The sequence below is a fragment of the Cervus elaphus genome, chromosome 28 (genome assembly GCF_910594005.1).
Source record: "Cervus elaphus chromosome 28, mCerEla1.1, whole genome shotgun sequence".
Lineage (NCBI taxonomy): Eukaryota > Metazoa > Chordata > Mammalia > Artiodactyla > Cervidae > Cervus > Cervus elaphus.
The window spans coordinates 21,142,394-21,156,750 of NC_057842.1; the positions used below are offsets into that span (position 1 = coordinate 21,142,394).

Consider the following 14,357-nt stretch of genomic DNA (forward strand, 5'->3'; position numbering starts at 1 on the left):
GCAGAATAAAGTAAAAAAAATAAAAAGAAAAGAACTAAGGATAGTCTCAGAGACCTCTGGGACAATATCAAATGCACCAACATTTGAACTATAGGGGTCCCAGAAGAAAAAGAGAAAGAGAAAGGCCATGAGAAAATTTTCGAAGAGATTACAGTTGAAAATTTCCCCAACATGGAAAAGGAAATAGTCAGTCAAGCCCAAGAGGCACAAACAGCCCCATACAGGATAAATCCAAGGAGGAAAAACACCAAAACACATACTAATCAAACTAACAAAGGCTAAACACAAGGAAAGAATATTAGAAGCAGCAAGGGAAGAAGCAACAAGTAACATACAAGGGAAACTCCATACATTTAACAGCTGATCTTTCAGCAGAAAATTTGCAGGCCAGAAGGGAATGGCAAGATATATTTAAAGTACTGAAAGGGAAAAATCTACAACCAAGATTACTGTACCTGGCAAGGATCTCATTCAAAATTGATGGAGAAATAAAAATCTTCTCAGACAAGCAAAGTTAAGAGAATTCAGCACCATCAAACAAGCTTTACAACAAATGTTAAACAGACCTACATAGTCAAGAAATACAAGAGAAGAAAAAAAGATCTACAAAATCAACCCCAAATAATTAAGAAAATGGCAATAGGAAGATATATATCAATAATTACTTTACATGGAAATGGATTAAATGCTCCAACCAAAAGACACAGGTTGGCTGAATGGATACAAAACAAAACCAATATATATGCTGTCTACAAGAAACCCACTTCAGACCTAAAGACACGTATAGACTGAAGATGGGAGGATGGAAAAATATATTCCGTGCAAATGGGAAGCAAAATAAAGCTGGAGTAGCAATCCTCATATCAGACAAAATAGACCTTAAAATAAAGAAGATTACAAGATGCCCATCAGCAGACAAATGGATAAGGAAGCTGTGGTACATATACACCATGGAATATTACTCAGCCATTAAAAAGAATTCATTTGAATCAGTTCTAATGAGATGGATGAAACTGGAGCCCATTATACAGAGTGAAGTAAGCCAGAAAGACAAAGAACATTACAGCATACTAATACATATATATGGGATTTAGAAAGATGGTAATGATAACCCTATATGCAAAACAGAAAAAGAGACACAGAACAGACTTTTGGACTCTGTGGGAGAAGGCAAGGGTGGGATGTTGCGAGAGAACAGCATTGAAACAGGTATATTATCTATGGTGAAACAGATCACCAGCCCAGGTTGGATGCATGAGACAAGTGCTCGGGCCTGGTGCACTGGGAAGACCCAGAGGGAGCGGGTAGAGAGGGAGGTGGGAGAGGGGATTGGGATGGGGAATACATGTAAAACCATGGCTGATTCATGTCAATGTATGACAAAAACCACTACAATATTGTAAAGTAATTAGCCTCCAACTAATAAAAATAAATGAAAAAAAAAAAAGAAGATTACAAGAGATAAGAAAGGCTACTATATAATGATCAAGCAATCAATCCAAGAGGAAGACATAACAATTGTAAATATCTATGCACCCAATATAGGAGAACCTCAATACATAAGACAAACACTAACAGACATAACAAGATAAATTGACAGTAGCACAATAATAGGAGACTTTAACACCCCACTCACACCAACGGACAGATCATCAAAACAGGAAATCAATAAGGAAACCCAAGGCTTAAATGATACATTAGAGGACACGATCTCATTGATATCTTCAGGACAGTCCATCCAAGTGCAGAAGAATACACCTTCTTCTCAAGTGCACATAGAACATTCTCCAGGATAAACCACATCTTGGGTCATAAATCAAACTTCAATAAATTTAAAAAAATTGAAATCTTATCAAGCATCTTCTCTGACCACAACGCTATGAGGCTAGATATCAATGACAAGAAAAAAACCATAAAAAACACAAACACATGGAGGTTAAACGGCACATTTCTAAGTAGCCAACACATTACTGATGAAAACAAAGGAGAAATAAAAAAATTTCTAGAAACAAATGACAGTGAAAACATTTCAAAACCTATTGGTTGCAGCAAAAGCAGTCCTAAGAGTGAAGTTTATAACAATATAGTCCTACCTCAAGAAACAAGAAAAAGATTGAATAGACAACCTAACTTTACACCTGAAACAACTGGACAACGAAGAACAAAAAAAAACCCAAAATTAGTAGAAGGAAAGAAGTCATAAAGATCTGAGCAGAAATAAGTGAAAAAGAAATGAAAGAAACAAGAGTAAAGATTAATAAAACTAAAAACTGATTCTTTGAGAAGATAAACAAAATTGACAAACCTTTAGCCAGACTCATCAAGAAAATAAGAGAAAAGAATCAATCAACAAAATTAAACATGGAAAGGAGAGGTTACAACAGACAATGCAGACATACAAAGGATTGAAAGAGACTACTATGGCAATAAAATGGATAACCAGGAAGAAATGGACAGATTCTTAGAGAAGTTCAATCTTCCAAGACTGAACCAGAGAGAAATAGAAAATATGAACAACCCAATTACAAGCACTGAAATTGAAGCTGTGATCAAAAATCTCCCAAAAAAACAAAAGCCCAGATCCAGATGGCTTCATAGGAGAATTCTATCAAACATTTAGAGAAGACCTAATGCCTATCCTTCTAAAACTCTTTCAAAAAGTCGCAGAGGAAGGAACACTTCGTACTCCTTCTACAAGGCTACCATCACCCTCGTAATACCAAAACCAAACAAACACAACACAAAAATGCAAAAATCCTCAACAAAATTTTAGTGAACAGAATTCAGCAACACATCAAAATCTCATACACCATGATCAAGTTGGGTTTATTTCAGGAATGCAAGGATTCTTCAATATACACAAATCAAACAATGTGATATACCATATTAACAAATTGAAAGGTAAAAACCATATGATAATCTCAATAGATGCAGAAAAAGCCTTTCATAAAATTCAGCATCCTTTTTATGATTAAAACTCTTCAAAAAATGGGCATAGAAGGAACCTACCTCAACATAAGACTATATATGGTAAGCCTACACAAACATTATTGTCAATGGTGAAAAACTGAAAATATTCCCCCTAAGGTCAGCAATAAGGCAAGGGTGTTCACTTTTACCTCTATTATTCAACATAGTCCTGAAAGTCTTCTCTACAGCAATCAGAGAAGAAAAAGAAGTAAAAGGGATCCAGATTGGAAAAGAAGTAGAACTCTCACTATTTGCAGGTGACATGACACTGTATATAGAAAACCCTAAAGGTAGTATCAGAAATTTAGTGGAGCTAATCAGTGAATTTAGGAAAGTTGCAGGATACAAAATCAATACACAGAAATCACCTGCATTTATCTACACTAACAGTGAAAAATTAGAAAGAGAAATTAGGGAATCAATCCCATTCACCATTACAACAATAAAGAAAGAAATATCTAGGAATAAACTTACCTAAGGAGACAAAAGAACTATACACAGAAAGTTATAAGACACTGATGAAAGGAATAAAAGATGACATAAACAGATGGAGAGATATTCCATGTTCCTGGGTAGGAAGAATATTGTGAAAATGACTATACTCCCAAATGCAATCTACAGATTCAATGTGATCCCTATCAAATTACCAATGGCATTTTTCCTTGCTGGGGTCCAGCCTCGTCAGGATCCAGGGGGTACCCTCAGGATGAACGGCGTCGGCAAGAGAAGACACGTGAGACCAGCCTCGATAGGGCCAAGTCTGCGAGGGAGAGAGAGAGAGAAAGAGAGAGAGAGAGAGTGACCAGACGGGGGGTGCAGCCGAGTCAGGCAGGGTCTGGCAATGCTTTATTTTTTACCCTAAGTTAGTACATCTAACTAGGGTAGCTTTTATACCCTAAGTTAGTACATCTCTAAGCGGAAGATAGTTTAACATTACACCAGCTTGCTCTTCACGAAACCAGGGTGTTTTCTGCATACTTCTTTGTTTATGAGGGTCTTGTACATTATCTTCTGGCCTTGGGGCCCATTAACATTTTATGCAGGTCAGGTGAATGTAAACCTATTTTCCGTTTCTGTGGTGACCTTAACTGAAGGGTAGCAGTCTCATAGGGCAACAGTACAGAGTAGAAGTATAACCTTGTTAACATAAAAATTAATCCTTCTGCAGAAGTTGTCAGTTGTGTTTATCTAAGAAGTTTACCCCACACTGACTCTGCGACTTTGGTGAGGCAGCCTCTGCCTGTCACCTCTCCTGGGTGACAATTAACAACCATCTCATTGTTACCACACTAGGGCTAAACTCTTATTTTTCTAGACCTTTAACTATATTAACAGTGGTTTCCATAACACAACCTTAGCACATTAAGAGCAAAAACACAGCAAGCAAACATCAACCCAATAACCACCTTTAGAATAATTTTTCTTATGCTTTCTAATATGACTCCTTCACCCTTCAAAAAGGCTCTATGTCTACTAGAGCTTTTATATAATCAGGTTCTTTATGTTATTTTATGATTAGGGTATTATAAGCAATCATGCATATTAGTACCAAGGGCATAAACGCATTTGCCAAACAAACTAAAATACCAGCAAAGGAGTTTAAATTAAAACACTCCTTTCACCCTAAATTATCTCATAAAATACCACCACCAGGGAAACTTATTGATTAAAGTTCTAAATTGATTCTTATTTGGGAAGGGATCGGGGAAGGCCTTCTGCCTGTGTCACAGAAATTAGGGAGTAGTCTATTGAAGCAAGCATCAGAAAGACAGATATCATCTTTAAGGTGAGCGCCGGGGGCAGCTTTTCAGAATCCCTGAAAACCTGATCCGCCTTGCCTGTCAGGTTTTCTCCTCATGATCTTGTCATGGGTGGGATCTTGTGTGCCAGCTCCCGGCACATCTTTCACAGAACTAGAACAAAAAAATTCACAATGCATATGGAAACACAGAAGACCCCAAATAGTCAAACATTCTTGAGAAAGAAGAATGGAGCTGGAGGAATCAACCTTCCTGACTTCAGATTATACTACAAAGCTACAGTTGTCATATAGACCAATGGAACAAGATAGACAGCCCAGAAATAAACCCATGCACCTATGGGTACCTTATTTTTGACAAAGGAGGCAAGAATATACAATGGGGCAAAGACAGCCTCTTCAATAAATGGTACTGGGAAAACTGGACAGCTACATGTAGAAGAATGAAATTAGAACACTTCCTAACACCATACACAAAGATAAACTCAAAATAGATTAAAGACCTAAATGTAAAACCAGAAACTATAAAATGCTTAGAGGAAAGCATATGCAGAACACTTGATGACATAAATCAAAGCAAGATCTTCTATGACCCACCTCCTAGAGTAACAGAAATAAAAACAAAAGTAAACAAGTGGGACCTGAATAAACTTAAAAGCTTTTGCACAGCAAAGGAAACTATAAGCAAGGTGAAAAGAAACCCCTCAGAAAGGGAGAAAATAATAGCAAATGAAACAACTGACAAAGGATTAATTTTCATAATATACAAGCAGCTCATACAACTCAATACCAGAAAAATAAATAACCCAATCAAAATTGGGGAAAAGCCCTAAACAGACATTTGTCCAAAGAAGACATACAGATGGCTAACAAACACTTGAAAAGATGCTCAACATCGCTCATTACTAAAGAAATGCAAATCAACACCTCACACCAGTCAGAATAGCCATCATCAAAAAGTATGCAAGCAATAAATGCTGGAGAAGGTGTGGAGAAAAGGGAACGCTCTTGCACTGTTGGTGGGAATGTAAATTGATACAGCCACTATGGAAGATGGTATGGTGATTCCTTAAAAAAAAACTAGGAATAAACCCACCTTATGACCCAGCAATCCCACACCTAGGCATATACCCTGAGGAAACCAGGGATGAAAAAATACATGTATCCCATTGTTCATTGCAGCACTATTTACAATAGCTAGAATGTGGAAGCAACCTAGATGCCCATTGACAGATGAATGGGTAAAGAAGTGACGGTATACATATACAATGGAATATTACTCAGTCATGAAAAGGAACTCATCTGAGTCCATTCTGATGAGGTGGATGAGCCTAGAACCTATTATATACAGAGTGAAGTGAGTCAGAAAGCGAAAGATGAATATCATATTCTAATTCACATATACAGAATCTAGAAAAATGGTATTGAAGAATTTACTTACAGGGCAGCAATGATGATACAGACATAGAGAATAGTTTTATGGACATGGGGAGAGGGGAGGAAAGGGTGAGATGCATGAAAAGAGTAACATGGAAACTTTCACTACCATATGTAAAATAGAGAGCCAACGGGAATTTGCTCTATGGCTCAGGAAACTCAAACAGGGGCTCTGTATCAACCTAGAGGGGTGGATGGGGAGGAGATGGGAGGGAGGTTCAAAAGGGAGGGGATATGTGTATACCTGTGGCTGATTCTATGGAGGTTTGACAGAAAACAACAAAATTCTGTAAAGCAATTATCCTTCAATAAAAAAATAAATTAAAAAAAAGCAAGAATCAAAAGGAAAAAAGTGATAAGCACCTTCCATATGGATATTTTTGAAACATCTATCCTCTTTGCTACAATTATGAAAGCAATTATATCTACCTACAAATATTTTAGCATATTTTATTCAGCAAATGCACCCTTATACTTCACTTAATGAATTGTTAACAGCAGAGTTACTACTTGCAAAGGAATAATCCAAATGCTTCTTTCAGATTAAGTTGTAAAAATGAATGCCTATTAAATTACTTTAACACAACCTATTTTTAGAAATCGTCTCTTAATATAGATAGAATTCAAGGTAGAACTCTATAGTGTACAGTTCATAGCAGATATTTTATAAAGTACATGTGAGGAGGTGTGAAATTAAAATTCACTTCAATGTTGCAATCTGTAAAAATACCATTAACATTCACGTGTCTTTTCTGATAGAAGTAGCTAGAAATATGATTGCTGTTGTTCACTTGCTATGTCATGTCCAGTTCTTTGTGACCCGATGAAATGCAGCACGCCAGGCTTCCCTGTCCTTCACTGTCTCCTGGAGTTTGCTCAGATTCATGTCCATTGAGTCAGTAATATTATTTAACCATCTCATTCCCTGCTGCCTCCTCCTTTTGCCTTCAATCTTTCCTAGCATCAGGGTCTTTTCCAATGAATTGTCATTTTTGCATCAGGCTGCCAAAGTATTGGCACTTCAGCTTCAAAATAACATGCTAATAATAGTTAATACTTATTGAACAAGGTTCTAAGCACTTTTCTGAATATTTCAATCACATAAGCTTATATTATAATCTTCCCATATGCACTAGGGAAGGTAGTGTTAGTATTCCCATTTGGGAGATAAGAAAACACAGGCACATCCTGTTTTGTATTTTTTTAATTTCTTAATTGGAGGATGATTGCTTTACAGTGTTGTATTGGCTTCTGCTGTACATCAACATGAATCATCTTTAAGTATTCATATGTCCCCTCCTTCATGAGCCTCCCTCTCACCTCCCATATCCTGGTTTTAATTTGCTCAAGTGACACAGCTAACCAATGATACAGCGAGGCTATAAAACCCAGCAGTCTGACTTTAGAGACTAAATTTTTAACCATTATATTAAGAGCCTACATATAGCTATTTAAAGAAATAACAAAGAGTGTGACTTGGGAGCTCAGCTGCTGCGTACTTCGTGAGCCTCGTGCTTCGGAAAAGGGGAGCAGGGTTAGCGTCCGGCCGCAGCCGCTCAGCGCCGTCGCCATGTCGCGGTTTTTTACGACGGGTTCGGACAGCGAGTCTGAGTCGTCCCTGTCCGGGGAGGAGCTCGTCACCAAACCTGTCGGGGGTAACTACGGCAAACAGCCATTGTTGCTGAGTGAGGATGAAGAAGATACCAAGAGAGTTGTCCGAAGTGCCAAGGATAAAAGGTTTGAGGAACTGACCAACCTTATCCGGACCATCCGTAATGCCATGAAGATTCGGGATGTCACCAAGTGCCTGGAAGAGTTTGAGCTCCTGGGAAAAGCATATGGGAAGGCTAAGAGCATTGTGGACAAGGAAGGTGTCCCCCGGTTCTATATCCGGATCCTAGCTGACCTGGAGGACTATCTTAATGAGCTATGGGAAGATAAAGAAGGGAAGAAGAAGATGAACAAGAATAATGCCAAGGCCCTAAGCACTCTGCGCCAGAAGATCCGAAAATACAACCGAGATTTTGAGTCTCATATTACAAATTACAAGCAGAACCCTGAGCAGTCTGCAGATGAAGATGCTGAGAAGAATGAGGAGGATTCAGAAGGCTCTTCAGATGAGGATGAGGATGATGACGGAGTCACTGCTGCAGCTTTTCTAAAGAAGAAATCAGAAGCCCCTTCTGGGGAGAGTCGAAAGTTCCTCAAAAAGGAGGATGAAGATGAGGACTCAGAAGATTCAGAAGCTTGGGATACAAGTTCCACGTCTTCTGATTCAGACTCAGAAGAGGAAGAAGGGAAACAGACTGTGCTGGCCTCAAGATTCCTTAAAAAGGCCCCCACCACAGAGGAGGACAAGAAGGCGGCTGAGAAGAAACGGGAGGACAAAGCCAAGAAGAAGCACGACAGGAAATCTAGGCGCCCAGATGAGGAGGAGGAAGACAATGAGGGTGGCGAGTGGGAGAGTGTCCGAGGTGGAGTGCCCCTCGTTAAGGAGAAGCCAAAAATGTTTGCCAAGGGAACTGAGATCACCCACGCTGTTGTCATCAAGAAACTGAATGAGATCCTACAGGCACGAGGCAAGAAAGGAACTGATCGTGCGGCCCAGATTGAGCTGCTGCAGCTGCTGGTTCAGATTGCCTCTGAAAACAACCTAGGAGAGGGCGTCATCGTCAAGATCAAGTTCAACATCATTGCCTCTCTTTATGACTACAACCCCAACCTGGCCACATACATGAAGCCTGAGATGTGGCAGAAGTGTCTGGACTGCATCAATGAGCTGATGGACATCCTGTTTGCAAACCCTAACATCTTTGTCGGAGAGAACATTCTGGAAGAGAGTGAGAACCTGCATAATGCAGACCAGCCACTGCGTGTTCGTGGCTGCATCTTAACTCTGGTGGAACGAATGGATGAAGAATTTACCAAAATAATGCAGAACACTGATCCTCACTCCCAAGAGTACGTGGAGCACCTGAAGGACGAGGCCCAGGTGTGTGCCATCATTGAGCGTGTGCAGCGCTACCTGGAGGAGAAGGGCACCACTGAGGAGATCTGCCGCATCTACCTGAGGCGCATTCTCCACACCTACTACAAGTTTGATTACAAGGCTCATCAGCGGCAGCTTACCCCGCCTGAGGGCTCCTCAAAGTCTGAGCAAGATCAGGCCGAAAATGAGGGTGAGGACTCAGCTGTGCTAATGGAGAGACTGTGCAAGTACATCTATGCCAAGGACCGCACAGACCGAATCCGCAAGTGTGCCATCCTCTGCCATATCTACCATCATGCCCTGCACTCCCGCTGGTACCAGGCCCGGGACCTCATGCTCATGAGCCACTTGCAGGACAACATTCAGCATGCAGACCCACCAGTCCAGATCCTGTACAACCGCACCATGGTGCAGCTGGGCATCTGTGCCTTCCGCCAAGGCCTGACCAAGGATGCGCACAACGCCCTGCTGGACATCCAGTCAAGCGGCCGGGCCAAGGAGCTGCTGGGCCAGGGTCTGCTGCTGTGCAGCCTGCAGGAGCGCAACCAGGAGCAGGAGAAGGTGGAGCGGCGCCGGCAGGTGCCCTTCCACCTGCACATAAACCTGGAACTGCTGGAATGTGTTTACCTGGTGTCGGCCATGCTCCTGGAGATCCCCTACATGGCCGCCCACGAGAGTGATGCCCGCCGACGCATGATCAGCAAGCAGTTCCATCACCAGCTGCGGGTGGGCGAGCGGCAGCCCTTGCTGGGCCCCCCTGAGTCCATGAGGGAACATGTGGTCGCTGCCTCCAAGGCCATGAAGATGGGCGACTGGAAGACCTGCCACAGTTTTATCATCAATGAGAAGATGAACGGCAAAGTGTGGGACCTTTTCCCAGAGGCCGACAAAGTCAGAACCATGCTGGTTAGGAAGATCCAGGAAGAGTCGCTGCGGACCTACCTGTTCACCTACAGCAGTGTCTACGACTCCATCAGCATGGAGACGCTGTCCGACATGTTTGAGCTGGACCTGCCAACGGTACACTCCATCATCAGCAAGATGATCATTAACGAGGAGTTGATGGCCTCCCTGGACCAGCCGACGCAGACTGTGGTGATGCACCGCACGGAGCCCACCGCCCAGCAGAACCTGGCCCTGCAGCTGGCAGAGAAGCTGGGCAGCCTAGTGGAGAACAATGAGCGGGTCTTTGACCACAAGCAGGGTACCTATGGTGGCTACTTCCGAGACCAGAAAGACGGCTACCAGAAAAATGAGGGCTACATGCACCGGGGTGGCTACCGCCAGCAGCAATCTCAGACAGCCTACTGATGACCTGACTTTTGTCCCCAATGCCCTAGACCATTCACCCTTTAGGTCCAACCACACTGCATTAAAGGTCTGTCATTAAAGGTCTGTTTAGAAAAAAAAAAAAAATAAAGAAATAACAAAATGCTACAGATATTGTTTCATAGCCTTGTCCTGTCATGTAACAGTATATTTTGATCACATTTCCATAGCGTTAAAGAACCCTTGTCATTAGAGTGTCTTTAATAGTTCTTCAAAAGAACCTCAGTACTTCTTGCCCCAAGGTTTTGCACATGATATTCTCTGCTAGGAAAGCTGTTTTATACCCAGTTACAGAATATACATTGTCTGGCAAAGAGATGATGAAGAATCATTTTGATCCAAAACTCAAAATTATTTACTTCTTTGACTGAGCCAGTCAAGCTATTTATTAGTAACATGAAGGTAAATTGTACTCAAATGGCCTCTAGTGTGTAGATTTAGCAATATTGTTTTATTCATCTAATCTTGACAAAACTATGTAAATAAACACCTGCTCTAGAAAAATGGAAATCTCCCCATTCTCATCCATTCTTTCCACAATAGATAGAATAAATTTCTTTTTTTAATCTTCTCAGATCTTCAGCATCATAAACTAAAAGATATTTGGTATAAATGTTCTGATCTAAACCAAAGAGGAAAATTGTATAAAGCTAAATGTTAAATAGTTGCAGCCTTCTTAAAATATAGTGTTGCCTAAGAAACAAACTGTATTTTATGTGATTACTATAATATCTCATGTATCCTTGTGATAACTCTGTGTCTTTTTAAATAAAACATGATTTCAATATTAAAATTAATATAGAAAATATTAGAAATATATTAATGATATTTCAATGTTGCATTAAGAAATAAAATGCATTAATTTGGAACATAATGTACCCTTGATATGTCTTGAAAAAATAAAATAGATGTAGAAAAATTGCAAGAAGTGCCTTTTTCATCACTAAGCCAAATTTAATGAACTCACTTCACATATATTGCTAGATGAATTGCTGATATCATGAGTGCTTTAGAACTACAAGGGACGGGACTGTTCCAGGATATGATATAATCATATATCCAGAGTCTAATTTAAACTTTGGTGTTTTAATGTAGCAACTGTCTTTTACTAATAATTTCTACCTGAATAGTCTGTGTGTGTTGTTGCTCAGTCATGTCTGACTCACTGCAATTCCATGGACCGAAGCCTACCAGGCTCCTATGTGCATAGGAATTCTCCAGACAGTAATCCTGGAGTGGGTTACCATGCCCTCCTATAAGTAGTCTAGGATTTTTACCAATTTCAGTGTGGGTATTCTCCTCCCAGTCACCTGATGCATAGGAATCACTTAGCTGTTTTCTGAATTTCCATCAGAGGAAATTACTTTATGTGTGACTATACACACAGCACAGCCAGGGGAGCAAGGAAAGTCAGGAGCTTCCTACATCATCATCTTGAACCAGAGTCAAGATGTGTGCTATCATTTGAAAAACCTGAAAAAATAAGTAGTCTAGGTTTTTTAAATACGATATGAAACGAGTTCTAACACCCCATTTATTACGGCTGCCATCTGAGAGTGGGGCCACCAAATCACCTACTTCCAATAGCCGTAGGTCTTGGATTCAATAGTCCCACAGGACTACAGCAGACAAAGCAGCAGTTCCTAAGAAGCAATCTTAGAAACTATCTTTCCAGGAATTACTACAGCTATCTTTCCAGGGTTTATTGCAGAGGAAGAAGACAAAAATGCCTGTCTCCTTGTCTTTACATGGAAGGGGTTAGACTGCATACTTTACAAGCTTCTACCTGAGTATCCAACTTCTAATGATCACACATCTAGATGTTAATGCCAATGATCCTTGAGCCTGAAAGAGGCAGCAGGCACTTCCTACCTTCTCCTTCTGACTCTCTCTAATGATAAACCAAGTCACAAATATCTCCCTGTAAGGAGCTGATACACACATCTGGCATGCCAACTTTTGCAGCTGTGTCATGAGAGATGGTCTGGCTCTGATCACCAGTGACAATTGCATTCATATGTCCCCACAGGACTGCAGTGGGAAAAAAAACAATTGTTAACAGGCTGATGATCCAGCACTTGCTATGGCTATCCCTCCAGACTAAGCACAGAAGGATCACCAAAAAAAAAAAAAAAATCATTTTTTTCCAGTCTTTCCCTGGAAGGTTTTGACAGCATATTTTAAAAGCTTCTGCTGGATGGTGCAGCTTCTAATTAGCACGCATCTAAATGTTGACTGCATTCTTCCCTAGAGGTCAGAAGGACTGGTGGGCACTTCCCCTGCTTTCTGCCTCCAATTTGCCCAACAGTAAGACCAGGGGACCAGTTTCTCCCTGGAAGGAGCTTGTCCACACCTCTACTGCCCCAAAATCTATAGCTGTGAAATGACAGACAGACCCCCAAGTCAATCAGCTCAGACAGTTTGTGGCTTTCATTCATTAGGCCTCCAGGAAAAAGCAAAAATATGCACAGGAGCACCCCCACACTGCTATATATTGTGGCTCAAAGGAAAGGGAGCAGGTGAAAATGTCTGAATTCCATTCTCCCTAGAAGTTTTACAACATACTATCCCAGTTGCTTCCTGAAGGTCTGGGTTCTAGACAGCCTGCATTTAGGTGTTGACTACAATCCTCCCCTAGAAATACTGATAGATCCTGGCACACCTTCAAGCACATGAAGCCACTAACAGCAAAGGTGGCAGCTTGGATTATCACAGAGATTTGAGATGCAACCAGGAGCTCAAGGGGGCTAATTGAAGAAGTTTGTCTTCTACATAACTCTCTATAAGGTTAAATACTTATCTCTGTTTTATTAAGATGGGTTTGTGAAGATTTATCTAGTTCTTTTCTTGGTACATATTCCTCTGTTTCTCCATTTTCCTTGACTTTCTTTGTTGGTTTCTGCATAGTAGATAAAATAACCACCTCTCCCAGTTTTTACAAAAAGAGCACTAATTGGTAATATGGGAAAAGTTTTCAATTAGCAATAATCACGCCTCGGATAAACCTCATTGGCTACGATACTGCCACTGCGCAAAGTTACTAATTGGTATTATGAAAATATACGAAAGTATAAAACTCATTAGTAAACCTAGGAGAGAGTTATATTCAGAATGTTCTAATATTGTAATGGTGGTGGATAAACCATTCATAACTATAATATAAGGATTAAAAACAAACATATTAAATAACTATCAGTTCAGTTCAGTCACTCACCCCTGTCTGAATCTTTGCAACCCCATGGACTGAGCACGTCAGGCCTCCCTGTCCATCAACAACTCCCAGAGCTTACTCAGACTCATGTCCATTGAGTCGGTGATGCCATCCAACCATATCATCCTCTGTCGTCCCCCTCTCCTCCTGCCCTCAATCCTTCCCAGCATCAGGGTCTTTTCAAATGAGTCAGTTCTTTGCATCAAGTGGCCAAAGTATTGGAGTTTCAGCTTCAGCATCAGTCCTTCCAATGAACACCCAGGACTGATCTCCTTTAGGATGGACTGGTTGGATCTCCTTGCAGTCCAAGGGACTCTCAAGAGTCTTCTCCAACACCACAATTCAAAAGCATCAATTCTTCAGTACTCAACTTTCTTTATAGTCCAACTCTCACATCCATACATGACTACTGGAAATACCATAGGCTTGACTAGATGGACCTTTGTTGACAACGTAATGTCTCTACTTTTTAATATGCTGTCTAGGTTGGTCATAACTTTCCTTCCAAGGAGTAGGTGTCTTTTAATTCCATGGCTGCAATCACCATCTGCAGTGTTTCCACTGTTTCCCTATCTATTTCCCATGATGTGATGGGACCAGATGCCATGATCTTAGTTTTCTGAATGCTGAGTTTTAATCCAACTTTTTCACTCTCCTCTTTC

At 40.7% G+C, this 14,357-nt stretch overlaps 1 protein-coding gene and 1 non-coding gene across 2 annotated transcripts; one reads left to right on the top strand and one right to left on the bottom strand.

The window, feature by feature from the left end:
- The first annotated feature begins 7,652 nt into the window (after positions 1-7,652).
- Positions 7,653-10,550, top strand: LOC122685497 (eukaryotic translation initiation factor 3 subunit C-like). Its single transcript, XM_043890337.1, has one exon. The coding sequence runs from the start codon at positions 7,737-7,739 to the stop codon at positions 10,464-10,466; it is 2,730 nt and encodes a 909-aa protein (XP_043746272.1). The 5' UTR covers positions 7,653-7,736; the 3' UTR covers positions 10,467-10,550.
- A 2,831-nt stretch (positions 10,551-13,381) lies between these two features.
- LOC122685641 lies at positions 13,382-13,523 on the bottom strand. The gene has a single exon (XR_006338492.1). It is a non-coding gene; the product is annotated as a U4 spliceosomal RNA (small nuclear RNA).
- Between the last annotated feature and the right edge of the window lie 834 nt (positions 13,524-14,357).

Coding starts and splice junctions, on each gene's coding strand:
- LOC122685497 (XM_043890337.1), top strand. CDS start 7,737: ATGTCGCGGTTTTTTACGACGGGTTCGGACAGCGAGTCTGAGTCGTCC.